The 25711-nt window shown below is 37.9% G+C and overlaps 1 protein-coding gene across 2 annotated transcripts in view; it reads right to left on the bottom strand.

Annotated features, from left to right (window-relative positions):
• Positions 1–6009: 6009 nt before the first annotated feature.
• LOC124183433 overlaps positions 6010–25711 on the bottom strand; it is a 31206-nt gene continuing 11504 nt past the window's right edge. For both annotated transcript variants that reach the window (XM_046571925.1, XM_046571926.1), the window contains exon 2: positions 6010–7561. In XM_046571925.1, the coding sequence (XP_046427881.1) occupies positions 6679–7560 (882 nt within the window). In that variant the 5' untranslated portion in view covers position 7561 and the 3' untranslated portion in view covers positions 6010–6678. The remainder of the gene's footprint in view (positions 7562–25711) is intronic.

Below are 25711 nucleotides of genomic sequence, written 5' to 3'. Positions count from 1 at the left end.
TTCGTGAGGAAGCGTACCGGTGTCCGATAATTAAATTAACAATATAAAAAATAAAAATGGACAAAACAATTGACCGCAAAGGAGAAAAAAATATGAATTATAATTCCGTCGACGGATTATGTGAACGTCAGGTTATATTTACGATTTTTTTCTCAGTACCGGAGGTACGTCATCGTGTTTTAATACGTGTACAGAGAGAATCATGTTATCTGGCGATCTTTCTGCGGTTGTATTTAGGAAAATCGAAAATCATGATACTTGTTTAGAGCGTTTCGTAAAGTTTTATTCTCGAAAAAGTCGTGCGTCAAATGTATATATTAAGTGGTAGAGAAATGGCATTAGAAAGCTTAACGTTAAGTCAATAATTACGTATATTGTATATTTATATTATATGAATATTTATATAACTATAGTCTATTACTTAAATTTTTCGTACATGTACCTTAGCAGTTTGAATCGACGTTCGTAAATTTACACAATAATTTATAAACGTTTTCATTGTAGGTATTACAACAGATGTACAATTCAATTCAAGAAATGGTTACGAGATAATTAATTTTCTATTACTTCGAGTGTAATGCCATCTATATTATATAATAAGTAATGTATAAGTACGAAGGTGAGACGTACGTGTAATAATACACCAGTATTCATATACTACTATATTATATAGAAAATCTCCGTGAGAAGCCTATTAGTATAATAATAATAATAATGACAATAATAATAATAATAATAGTAATAATATTCTACGATACTGATGGATAATAAATTACTTCGCTCAATTAATTTTCGAGAAATAATCGAATATTCATTATTCGTAAAGCAATGTTGGTTTCGATTAACGGGAAAATAATTTCAGCTTTACTTAAGTCGGTATAAATTAACCACAAAGCTTTGGGATGTTTTGTTAAATTTTGGAATGTTCACTCTCGAGTTTCGACGGTAAAATTTACGTTTCAAAGAGACGGTTGATAGACTCATATATACATATACATCGAAAGCTTGAAAACTAGAGAGCAAAGTAATATCGTAGAATTTTTCTTTCAGCTTCTACACGGTATACGAATATTTCGCTGCTGTAGAAAGTTATACAATTGTGGGTATGTGCGTGACGGAGAGGATTGTTCGAGTCAAAATTAACTGTTAATAATTTCGCTAAAACTATAGAGCAGTTTAGAGTATAAATTTTACACGCCGAATGGAAGCTTCTTACAGCGCTAGCATATATAAACTATCATAATTAAATAACTGTTGTTTCTAATCTCGATAGACGAACGAAATTTACCTTATTTCTAATTGATTTACTTGACGTCGAATTTCGCGCGTTCCGTTTTTAACCCCCTTTTTAAGCGACTAAAAAAGTGGCTAAGCCGTACGGCGACATTGTAATTACAAATTAAGGTATGCACAGGTACACATTTGAACCTTTTTAAATATTATGTAAAAATGAAAAGAGAAAAGGTTCGTGCATGATGGGTGAATAAATTAAGGAACGAATCGATCGGACCTGAAGCGTGTTGTGTTTTTTTATTCAATTCTTTTTTTTTTTTTGGTATCCTCTTTCGACATCGACGAAACAGAAAGGTAATTTCGCCGACGCTCGTGAAAGGCACAACAATTCAATTAAAGACTTTGAAACTGTATACAGATATTACACGTTTACGTATACATATAGACGTATAATCGAATACGATGTAATATTGTATAATATATCATACAGTGCGTTGGTAGAGCTAGAATTATTGGAAATGTAAAAGTATACAATGTAATGTACAGTTGCACATGAATCAATATGCGTAAGTTTAACGTGTTCATTGTATAGTCTATGTATAATACACAAAATGCATAATTACGGAATGTCGCGAGGAATGCGTTACACGATGTTAATCAGAGGTACATGTTTACACTAAATTATGCACGATTAGAACAATTTTCATAATGCACGGATGCAATGCGTTGGATTACCTACACGTCGATTGATATCTTCATTGCGTCAATGTTTCAATTTGAATGATTCGGTAGGTATAATTCTAATATCGAGTTTGATTGAATATTTTGAGGATTTGTTTTTTTTTTATTTTTTTTTTTTTTATTTTGTTCTCCTTCTATTTCTATTTCTTCTACTTTTCTTTTAGTCTCAACTTTTGATGTGAATCAATTTTTCGATCACAGAATTTTTTAACCTCCGATCCTGGCAATATTCGTGGAAATTCTCAAAAACGCTTTCGGAAGTTAAGCGAAACGATGAGTGATGGAAAAAAAATGAATAAATAAGTAACAAAAAATTAGTCAGAATCAAGGTACTTATGTGTATATTTCAATCCCTCCGGATCAAGTCATTTGTTTCATGGTCCTTTGATATGATGCGTTTCGAAGCACATTTGACAAAATATAGCATTCGGTGTGTTGACATTTTAGATTACGATTATTATAGGTACATATACCTACATATAATATATACATAGATCGAGTATTACGAAATAGAATTTTCCTTTCTTTTCTTTTTCTTTTTTTTTTTTTTTTCCTATCCAAATTTTATTGATGTTACACTTAGTAAAGTCAGCTGTTTAAAAAAGATATTTCAAGACATTTTTTATACGTTGTAAAACTGTGATCGTTATAGAGTAATAATTTCACTTATCCGTTACATGATACGAGTTAATATCAGCGTTTTTGAAAACTTCACAATATAATCTAGATACAATCAGCGGTTTGTCTTTCTTTTTTTTTTTTTTTTGCTCTTTATTATTCAGTTATCTCATACTTTTTTTCGTCTTTTTTTTTTTTTTTTTTTAATTTTTCCTCCATATTATACGTTACGTATCTATACATGTAAGATATATTATAAAATTAATTAGTTGGTTCAATATTATAATCATTATACTAGGTCGATTATACCTGGAGAAATTCGATATCAATTATTTAATCGGATATTAAAATGGAATGGTTGTAGTGTTTTTTTTAAATTCGCAATTAGTTTTCGTCTAGATTTATATTATTATATATTGTGCCGGCTGGCTATAATTAAAGGCCTAACGATCGCCTAGTTAGTTGAAAGTTTAACGTATGTTTATTTATCGACAGTTCGATATAGGCGTGTATAATATATATAGGACTCGTGCTTTCTCTTCTAAGAGAATTTATCGCAACGTCGGATGTTTTTTTTTTTTCTTTTACCAATAAACTTTTTTTTTTTAGCAATTGTTAATTACTGATCCGAATTATGCTCCTGAACTTTTGTTATAACCGCAAAGCATCGAATCGTGGCTCTGAGAACACGAGTCCTTTTTTAAGTTATTCATAAACGACTATGGTGCAATTTTTATTTAATTTTCGCGATTCAAGGAATGTGACAATTTCTAGAAAACATCTTCAACGCGATGTGACAAGAAGAGGGAAAAAATAAAAACCAACGAGAATATTTGAAACCGATTTCCAAGCCACGAAGCGTGATCTAAATTATTCAACAACATTTTTCAGTCCGGATGTCGGCACGTATCGAAATTTTGCCACAAACTGCGGCTATTTATTGAATCTCGTTATTCGCTGTAAGACTAGCGAGAATTCGATAAATATCGCGTCAAGTTAATACACCTATACACAGAATTGCGAGAGTGAAAAACGATGATTATCAATATGCGTATCCGACAAGTGATATAGATATAACTTATAATTGCGCAGGTACTTGTTTTATACGTGACATGTAAATTCGAAAGATACTTACAGTTTTGAGGTAGAGAAAAAATTAAGTATGCTATTATTAACGATAATAACATTATGACGAATTTAATCTTGTTGTTTTTTTTTTGTTTTTTTTCTTTCTTTTATTTATCTTTTTTTTTTTTTATTTCTTGTCTTTTCTTTTTCACTCCCTTAATATCGCGGCAGTTTTACTACATTATAACAGTGAACGTGTGAGATCGTTTATACAACACTAAGGCTTAAAATTTATGACACTACATATATAAACACGCGACGCTTAATTTGTGTCGTTATCAAATGAATGAATATCGTATCGTATAACAATAATAATAATGATGAATATATATATAGAATATACTTTCCGATGTTTCCGATATCGTTTTAAAGCTTTTACAGCTGACTTCGATTTGCACAAGGGTATAAAATGATAATAACAATAATAGAATTATTGTAGTGAGTATCTTTTATAATTAGCATATTTTTACGTCTCTGTTTTTGGCAATCTCTTTATAATAATTACTTAAAGCTATGGCAGCTAAGAAATTATGCGACAATTTGAAAATCTCAATATCAACACGTGATTCACATTTATTATAAAATCCAATTCCAGTATTAATATCAGCCTAATAATTTTCTTCGTCGCTTCTTCCGCCGCATAATTAATTTCATTAATCGTTCACGTATTTATTTCTTCTGGTTATTTTGGTCCTTATATGTATACACACACAGACACACACACACATACATATATATATATATATATATATATGTTGCGCAGCTGCGGATTAGCCCTAATTCATTTCTTATCTTATTGTTAATCTCGTATGTTACTTTCCAATTATTATAACAACGCTTCGCTTTGATCATGGGCCCCGCCGCAGCGTAAAATCATCCGATGAAATTTTTATCACTGTTTTTGAAAAACTTCCACTCAATCGTGATGAACTTTGTTAATACCGAATCGAAATATCGCCGCCGCGAAAGAAAAGCAATTTGGTACACAAATTTTTATGCAACAAATAAAAAGAAGAAAAAACAATAATTGATGCTCGAGTGGTTTGTTTGTCCGCAAACGGATGTAAAGAAATTACTTTTGTGTCGTACCTACTAATTTCTGGTGAAAAATCAATTGCGTAACTCAGATTCTCCGTTTGTAAAATTAGCGAGGAGAATTTTCATTCGACTTTTTGGAACGCGATTGAATAAAAATTTTACGACATACTTGAGACTGGATCGAATCTTTTTGTTCTCAGGTAAGAAGAACACCGAGAAAATTCATGCAGACTAGAATAAAAACTGGCGCTTTTAAAAGACGCATTTTTTTTTTTCTTTTTTGTTTTTTCTTTGTTTTGTCACATTGATCACAATTCGTGCAAAGTTAATTACGTAGAAATTTTTCAACGAATTTCGAGGCTGGAGATCACACGTTATTATAATATTACAATTATACACGTATATTCAATAATTTCGACCATTTATAAAAATATTGACGAAAATTACAATCAACGATGATTTTACCGAATATTTGGCGAGAGTTTGATTCGATTTTTAATTTCTTTGAGTATTCCTCATCTGCGATAGCAAAAGTATCGTCTCGCAATCAGACCGAAGCGACATATATATCATCTAAAAGCTCTGTAATTGGACGATATATACGAAAAGCTCCACGGGTCTTACAGTGCCGTTATTAATCGTTAACAGCGAAGCGATAATCGCTTCCCGCATTCATTTAACAACTTCGCAATATTATTCCCAACTATTTATGTAAACTATAATATTACGTGCATGGTTATTATGTTATACATATATAAAGAGGTTCGATTTTTGGCTGGAGCAGATGCAGCTGCGTGGTTTTTAATCCGAATAAAAAGTGGTCGACCATTTTCGAACTGAGTCGATACACTTACGATCTTGGAGAATTGAAAAGCGAATCGAATCAGCCGAGCTCAAACGAATCCCCATGATTCGAAATGCATTCGTATGGCATTCAGGATGAATCTGTCAAATCGTTCGAATCAGAAGCTAGGCGAAGAGAGAAAAACCGTACAAAAAAAAAAATATTTCGAGCAACGTTGAATGCACGAATGAATAGCGGATACGAGTGAAACGACATGTATTCACAAGTAATTAAAATGAATCTAAGTAAATTCGAATAACACAAGTTGAGATGTCAATTATTGAGAAAAGGTTTTGCAATTAGTCATAACGTTACAAAATTATTTGAACACTGGTGTTTTTGAATCATGTTCAAGTTCTCATGTTTCTCTGCTTACCTTGTTCACTGTAGAGTTATAGGTACAAGGATTTCAGACGGCTTTAAGGTTGATAAAAATGGATAAAAATAAATTTGTGTAAATACGTTCTCACGGATGTTCGTCAACGTTCACAATTCCGTCTCGCAACAATGTCATATCGTGAAATTTCTCGTTTTTTGTTCAGAGAATCGCGCGATACAAGACCAGAAGGATTAAAATCGTATCAAAACTACCATGAAGTAGATTCATTTTGAAGGTTCTAATTCCAAACACTATATTCTCAAACTGTTCATACATTTCACAGTTTCCGTTATTCAAACTTGCTCAGATCAAATTCGCCATCATTGGCCCAAACAGCATTGTTGTAGATTATTCAAACGGTTATTCATCACCCCCAACGAGCTTTCTAAAACCTTTTAAACCGATCCCGACCCCAGTTTTTCACGCGACCAAAAAAGTCTCAACTGCAGCCTCTAAAAAGAAATATACACCCAATACGAAAACGGCTGCAGTAAGTAGATATAACCAACAATGATAAACACACGGGATACTCGACAAGTGTTCGACGTAGTTAGTACAGGCATTGATATCGACGATGTATGTATGAAGTAGAAAAAAAAAGAAGAACAAAAACAAAAAAACTGCCGCATAAAACCATCCCCGATAACGGGTACCTGCAAACACCCCCCCCTTACAACAATCGCAAAATCCGATTAATTCAGATCCTCGAGACGTGAACGTAAAGCGGCCTGTGAGCCTGAGGATGGTTTCCGTTGAGGTTGCAGAACGTAGCGTCGGGGTGTATAAGCTCTCTGGTATCGCACGGCGAGCCCGGACTGAGGCTGGGGGTCGTCGACGTCTCGATCCTGTCGTTGTTCCCGTCCTCCTCGGTTATCTGCTCGAGAAGATGCGCCGGTTGCGGTTGAGGATCGGCCGCGGATGCCGGTGGCGGCGAGTACGCGGGCGGTGGGCTTCGCGGAGGCGATCCGTCGACGTTGGGCTCCGTCTCGTCGACGGAGAGGGTGCCGGAGGAGACGACGGCCTTGAGCTGCTTGGCGCGCCTCGCGTGTCGAGTGGTGAGGCCGCCGGTCTCGACGTCGCGTTCCAAACGGTGTCCGGACCTCGACCTTGTCAGCTGTCGCTGGACGTACTCCTCCAGGTCGTCCTCCTCCTTCTTCGCTATCACCTTGTTCAATACGATCAGGAAGATGCCCATCACCGAGGCGAATATCCCCGTCGCCACTAGCTCGTTCCACCAACCGCCGCTCGATTTCGAACTCCAGCTGGCCATGTCGCCCGGCAGTAGGCCGCTGGCCAAGAGGAAGGCCCCGAGGACCAGGAAGACGACACCGATGTGGAGCATGCCCACGGACGTCACCACCTTCGAGTCGAGCACCCCCTCCCCCGCGGCTCGGTGAACCTGGGCCGCGTGGTGGTGACGGGGGTGGTGGTCCAGCGAGCCGGTCGATGCTCTCGGTGACGTCAAACCGCTCTCGCCGCTCTGGGCGCTGTAACGGCGCTCGCGGGCGCGACGCTGCTCGTCCCGACGCTTGCGCTGACGCTTGATCGCCAGCGCCGAGTGCAAGCCCACCGTGTACATCCTGCAACACCGGAAACACAACCGTCAGATTCAAATTCGAGATCTATGTCGTCTCTGATTTGGGTCTCGTCTTTGCTAATTCGTTTCATTTCATTCTTTCGATTTTTCTCGTCACTCTCTGATTCTACTTTGCATCTATTCTCGTTATTTTTTTTTCTTTTTCTTTTTTTTTTTAATTTATTTTTTTTTTTTTTGTCTGGACTATATACACGTATCAGGCAGTTAGTTTTTACGCCTTGATCGTCAGACCGATAGTTACAGGATGCACGCTGCAGGTCTCGCTGTGTTATATCGTATCGGCGATTTTATACATACGTCTATGTATTTATATACATATAGGTGTATATGAAGTTATTACTCTACGGCACATACACACAATACGCGATCATGCACGCTGGTATTATTTTTACGTATGACATGTTAAGCGTCTTAGAGATAGCAACGATTCGCATGGCTGTTCTAGGCTAGAATAATGATTTTCTTAAAATTAATGCACAGAAATAAGGATAAAGCTAAATTGTGGAAGTATTATTAACTCAAAATTGCTTTGAAAGTCGTTAATTTGTTCGATTTCATTCCGTGACAATATTATTGTCCGGAATAATGTAACTTTTTAGGCAGAACTTTTTCCACTTTTCGAAATCAAGATCTGCGGTACAATTTCGTGAAAAAAGTGTCTCGTTGTTTGCAGAATTTAAGGAAATAGTCTGCTGTACAAAATCAGTCACCGCAGAGAGCAAAATCCATTAGATTTTTAACCACATTCAAACGATATAAAATGAAAATTTACTTTACAATTTTTTTATTCCCCCATTTCATTTTAGGAAACTCATCGTTTACCTCGATTTGATAAATACTCAAGGTGCGGTTATCTCGTGATGAAATGATCGCAAAAGCGTCGAGTTTTAACTCGCTAATATTCATAAGCACATTTAATTTCCGACTAAAAGTAAAAAGCACCGTTAAATTGTCATCGCGTCGTTACTTTTAAAGAAAATTAAAACCCTAGTGAATTAACCTGAGGATGATACTATGGCCGAGTACTACAGCAAACGTACAGAAATTTTCATTCACTTTCGTACTTAATTCAGCCAACTTGAAAGAGATTTCTTCTGAACTCTCCGAGCCAGAGAGCGATTCACGTATATACAATACATGGACATATGTATCAGGTATACAAGTGGTTGGAATTTTTAATCATTTCAAGATCCCTTGAAGCCAGTTTATTTCAAAAGAGAATGGCTAGTGATTTTTCGCTTTCCGAAGCTTTCCAGCTCTTGATAATGCAAAAAGCCGACATTTCAGAATGGAACGAAATTAAAGGAACAGTATTGTGAAAAATCGACTCTCCAATAAAAACTATACGATGTCTCATTGAATATTCTTTTTTTCGAACCACATAAAAAAATTGAGGATCATCGGAAGTGAGATCGGACCATAAGTTTAACAAGGAATTTAGCTGAAACAACACTCATTTATTCGTTTCTGGTCTTATCACCGGCATCGTTATTTTTTATAATAATAAAAAAAACCGCGAATGAACAATCCGTGTTTCATCTGTTCATCCGAAACTCGTACATGTACCATTTCCTCCCGCGAACTTTAACAGAAGGCAAAAGCTCCGAAGTCTTTCATTTGGTTATATCCACTCTTGTGGAATACCAAGAATTATCTCTAGCGCGTATCAGCAAATGCACACGTACAAAAGTTACTCGCTTGATCTACTCTGGTTGACGCGGAGTTGAAACAACCCCGAAGGGTTTCACAGTTACGCCATGCGTCTAGCCGGCTGATGATTAATATCGTTACAGCTCGGGAGTTCCATTGTACACAACACGGTGAATAAACGGAAAATTATCATCTCGATCCCGCCGGCGGCTAATCGCGGGGCGCGAGCAGGAATTGGCTTTGCAAAATCGGGGCGGGGTTGAAATTTCGAATTTGAAAATTTCCGAAAGCCTCGATTTCCGAGCTTTTCGCGGCAAAAGTTGAAGTAAAGAAATCGAACTTTTACGAAACATCAAAGTTTCGAACGGTCCGAAGCCTGACGCTCAAAGTTCCGAAAGTGCGAAAATGAGATAGTTGAAAAATCTGAAACGTCGAAATTCCGAAAGATCCGAGATTTTCAGTTCTGTGAATTTTCCGACTCGAGGAAATTTTACCACTTTGATCTTTCTCTTGCATTTTCGATACTTTTCATTCCGATTTTCGGTTTTTCTGATTTTTTACACCCACTTATTGAGTAAACTACGCTTTGTAAGTTATATTTTCATTTTCGAAATTTTACTCTACGGGAACTTTGCTCAATTGTAACTTGAATTTTTGAAATCTTGCATCGTCGTGTTTCCGATCAAACGAAACTTTGTTGTCTCTTCAAAGTTTGATTCATCACCTCAACTTTCACCACCAAGTAATTCGAAATTGGGCGCTATCGGAGCTTCAACTCCTCCTCGTAAAATCGCTTCCACCCCTGTTTCGCTCCTTATTTCGCGTCAGGAATCATGACAAACGAGTTGGTATTGAAGCTGCGTCTTCCGCTGACGGATCGATCGCCGTCTCGGAAAATTGGAATTTTTACCAACTTCCGGTTCAGATATCATGTATTATAGCCCCCTTCATCGGAGCTTACAAATATTATACACGTCACGTGCTTCGTGAATGTCATTTGCCAGCTCACTCAAGTCGGCGGAGAAATATTAAAGGTACGTCGTGAAATCATAGCTAACAATGAGTGATCAAACGATCACCTGTCTTTTTGCGTTTAGCATTAGAATGTGAAACGGAACTCGCAAAGCTTGAAACCTTCCAACTTTTGTCTGGAGAAAGATGCCGAGCTTCCGGCGACGATGACTTCAATCAAGGCAATCGGCGCAGCTTAAGGCTCTCTAAACCGACGACCCGAAACGTGCCGAAGCTTGAATACTTTCGATATAAATTTTGATGTATCGTCGACTCGGTGTTCATACCTTCAAACCGTTAGAAATCACGTCTCGTCTCGAGTTTCAAATAATTTATATAGACCGTAGAGAAGTTGAAATCCGATTAAAATACGTTGGAAAAATTAACGATTGAAATATCTTGGGTAAGAATTAATTGTAACGATTAAAATTGCATGTTGTACTGTAAACCATTAACTGATGGGAAAGAAAAGTGAATTTTCGAAATTGATGGAACAATTGCACAGGGAGTAAAAACGATACCGTGTATAAAGAAAAACGGCGCGTATTATATTCACCTTTGGAATAATCAAAGGTCCGGTGAAACGAAAGCTGGAAAGTTTCCTGAAAAATATTTCGGTAAAGAAGAAAAGGAAAAGCTGACTGCTTCGTTCAATTTGCCGGCTTTAATTTCTACCTTTTTTGCCACGGACTCGTAACGAGCAGACTCTGGAAGATTGAAAATCTCGATTACAGTGCGCCCGAGTGATTTCATACAACATAACAAAGTCACCCGGTTTCGAGGCAAGGCTGGACAGCAGGTGGCAACTGTTTAAATTCGGGGGATACAGAATCGACTAAAGGGGCTACTTTTAAACGAATCTCGCATGCGATCTCAGCGTAAAGACTCGCTTCCGCTTGATTTTAAACCTGCGGTAGCCGAGCAGCCCCCAAAATTATACGGATCACGATATTCGCCCGACTGTGCAGACCGAAATCTGAAAAAATTTTACACGCTTCCACTTTTTAAGGGTGGTCGTTACCCTTTCGTGCTCGACTTTTAAGTCAGGCTTCGATACTTGCTACTGACACGGAAAGCTCCGTGAATAACCAACGTTTACGTTTATGATAATCATTTCGAGGTTTGAAATTTGAAAAATGGTCTGTTGTTGGCTGAGTTATTACACTTTCTGAATCTCGACGAGACTCGACTTTTCACCTCGTATCTTCGAAACTAAAAATTCTTATTTCGACACGGTACATTTATCGTGATTTTATCAAATTTTAGCACGTCGTTTATTTATAACTCGCGAAGTTTAGTTCGCGTGCGAATGATTTTATTCCATGAAAAAACTAGGCGCTAGAATCAAATGCATAATAAATTTCATCAAATTTTTACGTGTGAGAACGATCTGGACGTTATCGTGCGAAACTTGTTGAGAAACATTGTTTAAAGTTTGTTGAAGAGCTGTAGTTCATTTTAAAAATGTCCAAGTTTGTTGAAAAATAATTGTTGGTTATTCACGAACCCTTTCGTAGTAAAAGCAGCTATTCAAAGTTGACTTAAAAATTAGGCGCAAAGGCCTCCGTTTTATAATCGCATTTAAAATACCTGGTCAATCCTTAAACCGGCACAATAAAATAAGGCTGATGTTGGTAAAGCTATTGTAATAATTAACGTTTCGTACAATCGTTATTTTACAATTGCAGGAGCGTCTAAAATTCAGTAAATCATAACAAGGCAAAACGTATTTACATTTTGAAAACTTGACTACTTCAAACTCACTATAAACTTGAAAAATAGTAATTTTTTCTCTCTAATATTTCGTCACCTTAACGTTACTGTAACTTCAGCCTCGTACAATAAAATCATTTGTCACAAAATGATGCAAAGCTGAACATCGTACAGATATTTTTAGTGGAAATTGACTGCGAATATTGAAGATCTTTGACAGGAGGAGGAAGAAAGAGACAGAGAGAGAGAGAGAGAGAGAGAGAGAGATGAACACGAAATGACGCATGGAAATTTGATAAGCTCGGTTACTCTCGGTGCTGAATATTCTACGCAACGTAAATTTGCGAGGTCGGCAATTGTTGAGAGAATTAGGGCTTCGCCGAAGGGCTGAATTTCTGTGAGCATTGTAAATACAGTGCTGAATTGAATTCCCCCATCCATTCTGGATTTCTTCGGACGTGAGCGGAAAAGATTTTCGTACCACTTGGGTAATATAGGTGGGGTGGATGTATCATCACACCAATTTGGTACGAATGGTGGATGCGATTAATTTCCCTGCAAATAAATCTGCCCGTTAATGTCGTTCGGGCTTGTATAATATACGAGATTATAGGAACGCAAATCGCTTGGCAAACGAGATTGTAATTTGTTCCGTAATCGTTCATTGGTTCCTTTGATTCTCGCCGAAATTTCAAGTCACGTGCTGCATGGTCAGTTTTAACTTCTAAGGCTTGTGGAAATGTGTCAGGCACGGGTAGAAAATTATTACCATCATTAGAAAGAGTAGAATTTGGATTGTAAACAGTAAATTTCTCAAGTCAACAGGGTTCAATTTTATTGGAATAATTTCCACTTGAGGTGTAAAGTAATAATAACAATAATAAACAGACGTCGCAATTTGTTTCGAGTAAAAAAAAATTCAAGTTTTTATAATATTAGAAAATTCACTCGCTGAAGAGGCAGTGAGAAAAATAACACATCAATATATATTCAAAATCTAACTTTTTTTAGTTTCAATTTCAGAGGTTTAAATTTTTATCCATCCTTACCGGGCACGTCTTTTCATAAAATTGAACTTGATCGACGATAATCGGAGCTTTCAATCCTCTATTCTATAAGTTTCTTTCGTTTTTCGTGCATTCTGAAATGAAAAATGTTGTTTGTGCACGGTTGGAAATGGAGAGTATCGGCAAAAGCGTATATCGCGTTCAACTTCAACGTCGTGACGTGTTGCAGTCCGGCCATTAGATATACTCAAGGGCCATAAAATTCTCCCGGCTCTCGGCGTTTTCGAAGAAACGGAGAAAACTTTTACATCGAGCTCCACGACAAGCCTCTCAAATTTATTCCAACGTCTGAGTTTCGCTATATATTAAATTTTTTTCCTTATTACGCGGAGAAATACCGATCGGTTTACCGACGACTTTCGCTCACTTGTCCCATTTCAATGTGATCAGGAGGGTCTAACAAGCCGGGAATCGTTGCTGATTTTTCTCCCAGGATCGATAAAAACGGAGCAAGAAAAAATTGATAAAACGTTGTTTTATTCCAGGGAACGTGCCTCGTCACTGTTTGCTCCATCTTTTTATTTTCTCTTACAGGTGAATGGAATTTTCCGAGGCCTGAACAACCCTCTCGGATATTTATAGGATGATATCATAGACCAGCGATTCCCAGGGTGGAAACTTTCATCCAGTGGCTACTCATCCAGGCTAAGAGAACAAAAGCTCGCCGGCATTGTAAGATGAACAATTTCGCGGTGACTCTGCACGCGCTGAGAGGATGTGGAAATTAAAAGGGAGGGAATTTTCCAGCTCTGCTGAGTAAGTACCCGGCTTGTTGGAGCCACGAGTGCCGATCGACGCTTCTTTTACGCGGCAAGATGGCCGCCTGTTCTCTTACGAAGCTTGAACTCGAGTGAACTTTTGTCCGGAGTGTGTGCTTGTGAGTTATAAATCCAAACTTCAACCATCCCAAACGCACAAGGCGTTCGAAAATCGTCAATGCAGACGTGACTGAAACGGTCTGAGTATGGCGTTGAATAAACGTACATGAATGTAGTCGATACGGAAATTCTATAAGAGAGTCTGATGATTGATTGTCTGCTCACCGGAAGTAGGTACCTCAAAGTGGATGAATTTCAATTTTTACTTTTTCCAATTTCGTTTCAATTTTCATCGCTGGCTGCGTGAGATTTTCACAACAAAAAAACTTTTCATTTCTATGATATTTTAGATCGTATGGATTATATTTTGACGACAGAGGCCGCAGTCAATGATTCGTCTGTATTCGTCAAAATGGGTTTTGACAAATTTTCTACGAGTCGTTTATAACGCCTCAACGCGAAGCGTCGTTCATACGGTATAAAATATCGTAGAAAAATCCGTAGCCTGTACTATTATTTTTACTTCATTCGTTATTCCAACGTTTTTCATTATTCGAATGTGCGTTAATTCTATTTTTTTTTACAATGAAAAGGGAAGCCTGCAGATTTCCAAAACTCGATATTTCAAATCCCGTTTCAGTCTCGGGAAAACTGGAGACAACAAGCTTCAACAACAAGATCCAAAATCAAAGTGTATTTTATATTTTTATAATGATTCTATTCTACGACGATGCATGAACAACTTTTGCCACTAATTGCGACAGTCTGAAAATTTCTCGGCTTGATTTTCTCTTTCTTATCTAGTCTGAAGGGTTCTTGAGTTACGGATTAGCCACAGGCTCATTCTTGCCCGATACTCGACAACGTTCACTTTCAGGAGAGCCTACATGTACGGTTGCTTATCGACACTAGAACTATATTTTTCGGTTGTGGTAAAAAAATTAAAATCTAGTCAAGGACCGAGCGGTAACCGGAACTAACAAATTTCTCTCAGTGTACGATTAGACGCAATTTGTTTTCGGCAAAGAAAAAAGAAAAAGAAAAAAGAAAAATTTTTCCACAGTAATCCACACCTCCCGCAATATATTGTTGTCGATTTTCACACTTGGTAAAATCTGACCCGAGCAGTATTCGGGCAACGTGTCGCGTTATCAGCAGCCCGTAAACCCTCGGGGTGAAAATATCGCGGACCGGAAATGAGGAAGTGGGATCAGACCTTTCGGGGATAAGGGCTTAAAGGTGCGACTCTGTATACGGACGAGACGTATAAAATAAGGCGTTTTATCCGCGATATGACGCGGTATGAAATGTAGGCCGCATCTAGCTGCCGGTGCGGAGGTTTGCTACCCGGATAAGATGGGTATCTCGAAGCAGCCTTCGTTGTGCTTCGCAGATACCGCCGTCATTGGCCGGCAGACGTTGTTCATTTGCGGCAGTCCCTGAACGACGCTGCGGGAGAAACTTCAATTCGAATCGGGGTCCCGTTCGCTCGTACGGATACCTTGTTCAAATACCTTGGCAAAAACTCGGGCATTGTTCGCCAGTCGTTTCGTTCCGATAACAGAAGTACGTTACCTTGCAGTTCCGTTTCTTGCTGTCTTTCGCACTTTCTTTATCTCCCGCTCTGGCCATCGATTTGTTTTTACAACGGTTCACCTTCTTATTCTCATCCCGTTTTTGTGTGTACGGAAAATTCCATGCTAACCCGACCATTTTTGATTTTATTTTAAATTTATTCTGCAATTAATCCAACTCTGGAACAGTAGCCTGAATTTTGTTTAGATTTTTCATTCGACTGCTCGACTGTTTACAAATATTGAAAATGATCTTTTTTTAAAATTAATTATCGAAAAGTTCTCAGAGACTATATTTTCTATATTCCATTATCGAGTGATTTTTGTCTATTATTCGCGCACGTTCAACTTTTCTTTATCGACTTTGTAGTGAAATCGTTGTGCAGTAGATTAAAAAATTTCAAAAAAATTCAGGGTGGTTGGGCGGTTGGGAAAATTGGAGAAATATTATTGAACAAATTAAAAAATGGCGAGGGTCAGGCGTTGGTTGGGTCGGCACGGAATTCCCCGTATATGTATCTATACCTATCATACGTGAGCCGTTGCTATACCGACCGGGAAAAAATAAGGGAATGAGAATTGTTTTCCCCCTCGATTACCTACACTGCGAGTAGGAAAGCATCGGGGAGGGTAATAATTCGAGATATATGTATGTATGTGTATATATATATATATATATACGGTGTTGCGGGATTGGAGCATTGCGTAACGTACGTGTATTGAATAAGCTGACGCGTGAGGAAAACTTTTCTTCCAATACGGCGCAAATCGGAAGCATCGATATTTCATGTAGGTACGGATGGATCTACGGTCGCGCAGTTTGGCGAAGTGTGAAAATCGAGTCGAAGCTCGGAGCTTATAAACCGGGCGGTGAATTGAGACGAAAAACGCGAGGCGGTCAATCGTCCGGAAATCGAATAACGAGTCTCCCAAGTTCCGAGTTTGAGATTTCCGCAGGTTGATTGCCACGTGAAAAACGCCAAGGTGGCGTGTCTTCGTGTGTTATTTTAATCGGAACCCGATCGAGGCAGCGCGGTGTTTCCGGAAACTGATCACGGATCTTTGATTCTTTCGCGAAATCGTTGAAACTGAGTTTTCTCGACGTTGTGAAATTCGGGGAGTTCAAACTTTGACAAGATTTCGAACTCGAATACCTGCTTTAGAGGAAAGAAACGAAAAATTTACGGAAGAGAATTCAAACACCGAGTTTTTGTCGTCTTGATCTCCATTTATTCCCTCGCGAAACGGATTCCTAAAATGTTGCAGATGCGTTTCATAAAACGCACCTCGAGTTCGGGAAACTTGACGTTTTTTGAGCAGCACGCGATGAACGTGAAAATGCGCGCGTTAAAAGCACAAATACCGTAGAACGTTTTGACCGTCAAGAGACGTGTTTCGCTGCATTTGCGGAAAGAACTTTAGCTTTAAAAGTGTAAAAGTTGCACCGAGGGTTTAAAACGAGATATCAAATATGCATAGCTTACCCATCAGAGCTGATTATTTTTTACAAGCTGAGCTGAATTCTCGAGGCATGTATAATGCATATGCCGCGTAAAAAATTACCCTTCAGGCTTTCGTCACGATCTTTTTTTAAAGCGGACTAGGCATCGAAAAATGTCGTATTTTTCCGTTTTTCCTTCTTTTTTTTTCGTTTTGTTTTACTACAATCTTTTCTAAACATTTTGGCTTTGACGGATGAAGATGGAGTAAAAATTCAATTTACCTTTATAATCTACTGAGAAAACGTACGCTATTTTTGTTATTTCTGAGTTGTTTGCCACATTTTTGTCGATGAAAATTAGTGGTACAGGTGAAAAAAATTACTAACAATAAAGTAAGATATTGAGCTTTGAAGACAATCGTATTAAAGTAATATTTACATGCGGTTTTTTGTAAACAATATTTGCCTATTAGTTTTTCCACGCCAACTCAAAACCGTTTTAAGACATCGTCTTGACTTTTTTTCTTTAACGAAGATATCAACTTTCTCTACAAAGTAAACCGACATCTATGTACAGAAATAAACTCATTATCGCCGTTATTATAACAAATGTTATCCATTTTTCGATGCTTATCAAATCCTAGCCGCCATTTTTTTCATTTTTGTACTTTTTCAAAAAATTTTGGTTCAGTCTGTAGAGGAACATCCTACGCAGAGAATGACACTTGGAAATTGTCGAAAACTGTAACTCTGTTCACTCGGAATCGTGGCAATAAGGAAGCAGCGCATAAAATACGTGGTATTTTTTATCCGCCCATATCTCCTTTAAATATATATATTTTTGAAACTCTAACCACTGAATTTAATAGCCAAAACTCCAATAAAAACGTTGTAAAAAAGAAAATGTCTGTACGTTGTTTCGGTTCTTCACAAATACCATTTGAATTTTATCCCAGTTTTGGCCTATTTTCGCTGCCTGCTTTCCTTAGCCTTAAACCCTTCGCATATATATTACTTCGTCGCGAAGAGTCTCGCCTAGTCAACTTTAAAACATATTTCCCAACTCGCGTACCCGTTTCCAGATTTCCGGATGCCGGAGTTGCTGAATCAATTTTATGTCCTAAAATTCTCTGAAATATCGCGTAAATTTTTTGGAGCCGAAAATTTGACGACTCCCGCTCGATTTTACCGCATAAGAATGCCATATAATGCTAATGACGCCTTGATCAACTTTCAGCGTAAGTTAATACTCGCCGAGTCACTCAAACCAACGTCCAATAAAACTCGTCTTTATCCCGCGGCCAGAGAAGGGAGTATAATTCTAGCAATAAATGGAACACGAAGGGAATTCGCAGCCTCGACGACGCCGTCGTCAGACTAGAACGGCGCCTCTGGAGCTTTGAGCTTGCAACAACTTCTCGGTCAGCGGGCGATTCCCGTCGCGCGTTTCGAACCAATTAACAAAATTAAATTACTCTAGAAGGGGAATTGAGAGGAACTCGGTTGACACAAAATCCCAGATCCTGAATTATAAAATTTCATCCTTATTTTAATTATGCGAAAAAATTTACGAGTGTTCACGCGTTACCGGAAAATCACTCCCCGAGGTTTAGTCTAAAATATTTATCCTCGATCCGCCAAATTGGCAAACGTCGATCGCGTTCCATTTTTCGCAGACAAATCGTCACCGGACTAACTTAATCCGGTTAATTAAGTTTATCTTTTATTGCTCCATCAAATGGGATCCGAATTTCTTATCCTCGGCGTACAAATAACGCCGAGCTTTGATTGAATCGATAGAACTTCACCCGCCTGTAAATATAACTTTTCTAACAAAAACGTCTGAAATTATCCGAAAAATTATTCCTGCGCGACTTCGCTCATCCAAAATCAGGTAACGTCATATTTACTCGTCAGGTTCTTTGTGCGCCTTATATGTGTGTTATGTGATCAAGTGACGTAGGGTTTAATGTTTCACCGTAGCAATTGCGAGTTTCTTTGCTTACTCCCTTCGCGCTAAGTGCGAACAAAGCGTGAACAAACGTCTGGAGGCGTTTTCACAGAAACTAAAGCGACAAGCGTTAAACAAAAATCGGTCGATCGATAGATACAAAGGCGGTGAATTTCGTATTTGTAGTTTCAATCAAGCGAACAAAGCGTCTGCAAGTATATACCGTGGGAACAACTCTCCCGATTCCTAATCTTTTTTTACTTCTGATAATTATTGAGAAATACAAGACGCGTTTACGTGGGACGATAAGTTGAGTTGTTTGCTGTTATATAACAATGTGGGAGGGAAAAAACTGCCAATTAACCCTTTGAGTCACACACAATTGTGCTAAGTCAACTTTTATGACAATATAATATGCTGTGATTCTTGGGGTTGCTGGTTACGAATTTGAAATCAGATTTTCAGAAATTCAAGATGGCGGATGTAATATAGTGAACAAAAATTTTTAATTTGTTCGAATACGGTCAAAAAAACTCTACGCAGGGGATTTCGGGGTCGTTGATCGGATTCGCCGTACTGAATTTTAAAAATCTGATTTCAGATTCGTAATCAGCGACCTTCAAAAACACCTGGACACGGTTTTTTCTCCCGATTGGATCGAATTTGAAATTTTTATGCACCATATCCGATCCACCATCTTGAATTTTTTAAATCCTATTTCAGATTCGTAATCAGCTACCCCAAAGACTTATAATTTATGCAAAACATGCATATGGAATGAATTGTTCCTTCAATTTTTACGAGTCTTTTCAATCAATTTGTTTCTAACAATAATAATTTACGTTATATCGCAATAATTATTCTCGAGTATTAGAAACGTATCAGTACACTATCAGACATCAAAAAAAGTCGCAAAGAAATATGTTTTCAAAGATCTCAAAATATTAGAAATATATAGAAAATATATCGCAGTTACAATTCTGGCTGATACATAATTCCGAATTTCCGACCCTCTCGCAGTCTTGTAGCTGACATCAATAAAACAAGACACTCTCTTTCGCCGCGTTGAGCACTTTCTCCGAAAATTCTTCTCCTTTCGAACACTGACAATTACCTACGAATCGATTCTTCAGTCTATCCCAGCAAAGGTCTTCCCTCAGAATACAATTTTTGCTCGTCACGATGTAGATACAATCCGGTTCTTTGGATCTAATTTAACCATTTCCGCGGTCATTCGCGTTTCTTATAAGATATTTCCTCGTCACAGAGATATTATACAAGCAAACATTCGTTAAACGTACATACATGGAGGACTATTAGCAGTAGTAGTAGATTTATTGCTTAATTTTCCTGTGAATTTTTGCAACAGAGTTACATTTTTTTCTCCATATCTGCTTCACGAATTCCGGTGCAGGTTTTTACGGAATTTCAAATTTCTCTATCAGTATTTGTACCTACCTATCGTCTAGGATTAATTTGAAAAATGTTGACAATAATTTTACCCGTGCGTAATTACCACGTTCAACGATATAAAACAACTTAATATAATCGTCCTAGTTCGAAGGAAGACTTGATAGAGTTAATCCTCCGACTTCTATAAAATTGTCAACAAATTAATTTCTGCATCATTCTATGTCTGGCAGAACATAAATGACAATATTCGCTATCATCTCTAACGATTCTAATTGTATTACCATTCAGTAATCTCAACTGGTCTATCACTCTTAAACCATCCAATGGCATATTAAGAAGAAACTACAATTCCGCTCCTTCCACAACGTCGATTTCTACATAAATTAATAAACAAGAAGCTTAAATACCTCTTTTTCCAATCGTCGCTTATTGAACAATCGGTAGACTTCTGTACGTACAATATACGCGGTAAAAACTGATGCGGAGAAAACGTGACGTACGGTTTATAAAAAGTATATCTCGCCGAATTTTCGCCACATATAACGTACAAGGTGTACTTATACGAGGTCTTTCGGAATACAATACTCGGTTCGGTGGGTCGGTGCAGGGGTGTGGGGGTTGGGGGAGGATTTCCCTACCCTCGTACCACCCTCACGACCACCAGGAGCCTCGGGAACAACCGTGGCACGACGACCACCACCCTCGCCGGATCAATACACGCCTCCAACGCTGTCTGCAGCTGGTATTTCACCTGGGTTATACCTACACCATACATCCACCATACCGATGCTTTTACATACACGCACGTCTATGTACCAAAGGTTGTGTGTCGCGTTAAGGTGCGCGGGACTTGCCTGTATCGGACCACCAAAGCTCAGGATTACTCGTTCTCTTCTTTCTTCGTTTCCTTTTTTTTTTACTCTCTCTCTCTATCTCTCTCTCTCTATACTTATTCCGTCATTTTCCTCGTGCCTTTTCGCCATCTCCTCTTTCTCTCTCTCTCTCTCTCTCTATTTTTCCTCTCGCGGCCAGCTTCATTTCTTCCTTTTCTTCTTCATCTCGTTTCTTTCCATTGATCCTCGAGCCAACCGACAGAATTACGAGAAAATTACACGCGTAGGGTGTTTAAACGGCTAAATTGAAGCCGCGTGCTTCTCTTTGGAGGGAAAAAGACGCGGAATTTCCACGAGTTAGTTTATACCACCAACTTTTCTTCTGCGATTCTTCTACATCTCACAGACACGTATGTACTTCGGGTTTTTCACCAGATCAGTAGTCTGTTTATGACCTGAAGAATTCTTTTTTCTCAGTTTAATTATCTCGAATACAACGTTTATACCTACGTTTATGTTACGTCGACTCTGATAAAAAAGGGGACGACGACATATCAGCGACGGCCAAGTTTCGATCAAGTTTATTACGTACGATTTAATTAATTGACAGACAGAATACACATAATTTATATTATATGGAACGAGTGTTGCTATATATCTGAGGTATAAAAATCGTCCAATTATTCACATGTATAGATATTATACTAGCTTTTCAAATCAGTTTCACAATATAAAATGCATCAACACAAAGCATCGAGTGATTAAAATCGTTGCGATTAATCGAGTATCGTATTGATTTTCTCATCAGAAGAAATATCAACTTTTTTGCAGTCTCGCCTTGTTTTTGATGGAACGGTTGAATTCTGCAAGTTATAATTGACTTGGACGTGGCGGGGAGAAATATTTTTTTCTCTCTTCAACGTCAAGCAATATAAGGATAACAAATTGATTGATGTGATTTCTTAATGAATTCTTTCTCGCGGGTTAGTCGTGGAGAAAACAGGCGCGTGATATTTCGGACAAATTTGAAAATGCGGTGCATTGAGTTTTACGACGTTACGCTATTTTGTCCGTAAAAATATGGCCAATGAACCGTGTCAACAGATTTTTAAGATTGAAACGTTTCATTCCGCTATTATACGGCCGATAAAACTTGTCGAAAAGTATGTGCTTGGTTATAGTCGACGTATCTCCTTGAATATCTGATGTAATAACGATTGCGCCACGGTGTCTCGATTCTGAAGAAACAAAAAAAAAAAAAAAAAAATCAATAAAAAATAGACCTTCGGAGAGAATCCGTTCAAAAATTACGAAATACACCAGCTAATTAATCAGCCGTGAAAACTGGAGAAACAATAATAAGGTTTTGGTATTAAGAAACGAAACGGTAAGGTGATCTTTTCAAAGCAAATAATTATACGATAACTACCTACGAAGTTTCTTTATTCGAATGTCTCGGTTTTTCGAAGGATGGAAAAAAGAGAGAAAAGAAAAACATGAAATAAAAACGCTAACACAGGGGCAAAGGAATGTTATTTCACGAAATTTAACTCGTTCGTAACTTAACTTTCGCGTTTTATTTATTTTTTTTTTCTTCCAAAGCTCGTTTCTTATTACTTTTCATTTGTGGTTACAGTTTCGTTTTTTTTTCCTTTTTTTTTTCACCGAAACTTTAACCCAGACCTGATACGTCTTTTATGGGAAAAAAAACGAGCGAGCGAGTCGACCTGCAGCCGGCATGGAAAATATGGCGGAGCTTCGCTAATTTGTTTCAATATTCAGAGCCAGCCGGAGGGATGAAATTTTTCCAACCCTCGAGGCTGGCAGCATCGAAGAGCCCGGCTCACAATTATACCGTATCATCCTCAACCGTGCGGATAATCCGCGGCCGTTCGGCCGCAGTGCTTATCTGTAATCAATCATTTTCTCCACTGCTCGGAAAATTCTGCCGGTCAATTTGCGGTGAGTATGATTGAAACTGACGTCGGCTCTGTTTGTTTTCTGTTTTTTTTTTCTTTTTCCTTTTCTCCATCCGACATTTTTGCGCAACTATAATAAGCCGAGGCAGTGATAAGAAACAAGAAATCGACGGCCAATCCGAAACGTCTGGCAAGTCACTCGGTCTATACGTAATGCGTATCTACGTGTGTTTGCGTGTGTGTATCCGTACGTATATTTACACTTGCGTACACGTTTGCCGAATATCTATTCAACGCTGATATATTGGCGCTTTGCCACTTCGCCGTTCGTCTTCTGTGATAATTATTGGAACGTCGGACGGTCCGGCAACGGGGGAAAGCGGAGATAGAAAAAAAGTAAAAATTCCCAGTCGAGAGATTACTTCCGGTGACGATCGGCTGATCGACTCCCGGAGTTTTAATTCCGAATCTAATGACATCGGACGGTGATGTTACTTTTTCATGTCGAATGAGCGCGGTGAGTATTTTTTAGAGATATATTTCTATTTTCGGTTATTATACAGAATTACGTATGCACGCCCAGAAAGAAATCTATTTGGATAAGAATTTATTGGAAAATATGCTTGCTGAGGTAAATAAAAAATAAATTCATCGTGTTTTACGTACATTTTAATCGATTCGAATAATATTTTCACGCTCCTGCGTTATAAGGAAATTATTTCACAGGGTTCATGTTCGAATGACATTTTTTTTATCTTAAATATGTTGAGAATAATTTTTTTCTCCGTGCAGCGTATCGTCAGACTTATATTTTCATTTTTGTCCAGTCATGGATACAAAATCCAACCGATTTAGTAAATAAATCAATTTTATCAGAATCTTTACTCGCGGTAACTCTCAGCGTACTTTCTGTGTATTCTTTATTCTTGCAAAAAGCTTCGGAAACGATTTCAAAACGAAACGAGAAAAAATCCGCGACCGGTATTTCATGCAACGTTTCTTTCGCGCGAGAATTACTAACTAAAATTTTTATCGCCAGACCGGCAATTTCGTCGAACCCGCGCTTTACTATCACCGGAAAGTCGATTCGCTCGGGACCCGGGATCCCTATCGCTTTTCGTATTCGTCGCGTCCCACTTTCGTGCGGAATTTTCTCTGTTCTACGTACGATGCGCGAAATGTACACATACAGGTGTCGATGAAATCGCTCGTTGTGCAGAATATTGCAAAAAACCCAAATCCCAGAAAATCGGGACTTGTATAAGTTTCGATATGTCGTACGAACCAAACTCGAAATATATGCTTTGTAAACTTGGGGATAAAAAAAAATTGATGAATTTATCAAACATGACGCTTAATTACAGCGAAAGAATATATTTCGGTTACACCTGATGTGTAACGAACACAGTCTACTGTTTTCGCAATTTTTTTATTTTTGTTATTTCTTGCAGCATCAAATAAGAGTCCTTTAGTTATATTTGGTAAATTCACAAAATCCATTCTCTGTGCATAAACGTGAGATCCGAATTTCCGGATGTTACAACCTGCATATAATAATCAAAGGCTGGTTTAGACAGATTGAATTTGTTCAATTATTGCCGCTCGATTATTATTTCATCTCAAAGATGTCAGTGTAATACGTCCGTTTGACGTCTGTTATTGACAGTTTATTCACAACATTGTACTACGAGTCGTTGTATACATAACTTGCTGGGATTATAGCACAGCTTTATATTCGGGAGAATTTTTGAGCGGTGACTGATGAACGATGTGTCAGGCATTCAATGAAGCGATAAAATTGAAGTTTTGTAATTAATTAAATTCTAAAAATTTAACGACAGAAATTAAATAATTACGTAACATCCTAGATCAGAAACGGCATCAGAGATAATTCTAATTCAAATTTCGTCGTTAGTTTTCGTACCAACTTACCAGATTATAATTGTAAGAATAAAGTGAAAAACACAAGTGCTTCTCATCTGATCCTATTTTAGTCATACAGTCAATACCTATTTTAATTACGGGAATTATACAAGTGAAATTTACTTCGTCGGTGAAAATGAGACCGCCAATTGTTTGTTCCAGGAATCCGTAGAATGGTATGATACTAGAAATAAATTAGGAGCTGACTGATAACGAGCCAGTAATTGCAGACAGCTAAATTATACCGAATTCGCGAAATACGAGTTTAACGGAATTGAATTAATCTTCACTCGCAATGAGGAACCAATGCAATTTAATAATACCGGTGAAAGGTTATACGTTCGATTGAAGTGAAATTAGTTAGTTATTCTCGTTAAATTGACTGTAGATTGTTTTGATTTCAGTCGAGAACACATTCTGCGTGTTATTCTAGAAGGAGTCGCTTCTCGCGTACAATAATACAGCATATCTCTGATAACAAAGAGGCGGACTTTTGCATTACAGCGAATTGTGGAATATCGCGTTGAATTTACGAATCGATAATTGCTCGCTCTAAACAGGATCCCAATTATCGCGTATAAATATTTAACGGTATCGCGAGCACGGAGATTTGTTTACAATTTGCAACATCTCTTGTTACGCCTACAGGTGGCAGGAAACCGACCAGAGTGTATACATCACGTTTTCGCATTGAATAGCAAAGCGCTAATTTGTTTTTGGGCTCCTGTCAATTTCGCAAACTCGAAACTTCGGTATTTTTAAACAAACAAATATCGCTGGTTAACTGGTCGTGAGACTTTGCTTCGCTGTACGAAAATCT

The sequence above is a fragment of the Neodiprion fabricii genome, chromosome 5, assembly GCF_021155785.1.
Source record: "Neodiprion fabricii isolate iyNeoFabr1 chromosome 5, iyNeoFabr1.1, whole genome shotgun sequence".
NCBI classification, from domain to species: Eukaryota; Metazoa; Arthropoda; class Insecta; order Hymenoptera; family Diprionidae; genus Neodiprion; species Neodiprion fabricii.
This window is presented reverse-complemented; position numbering and strand designations above follow the sequence as displayed.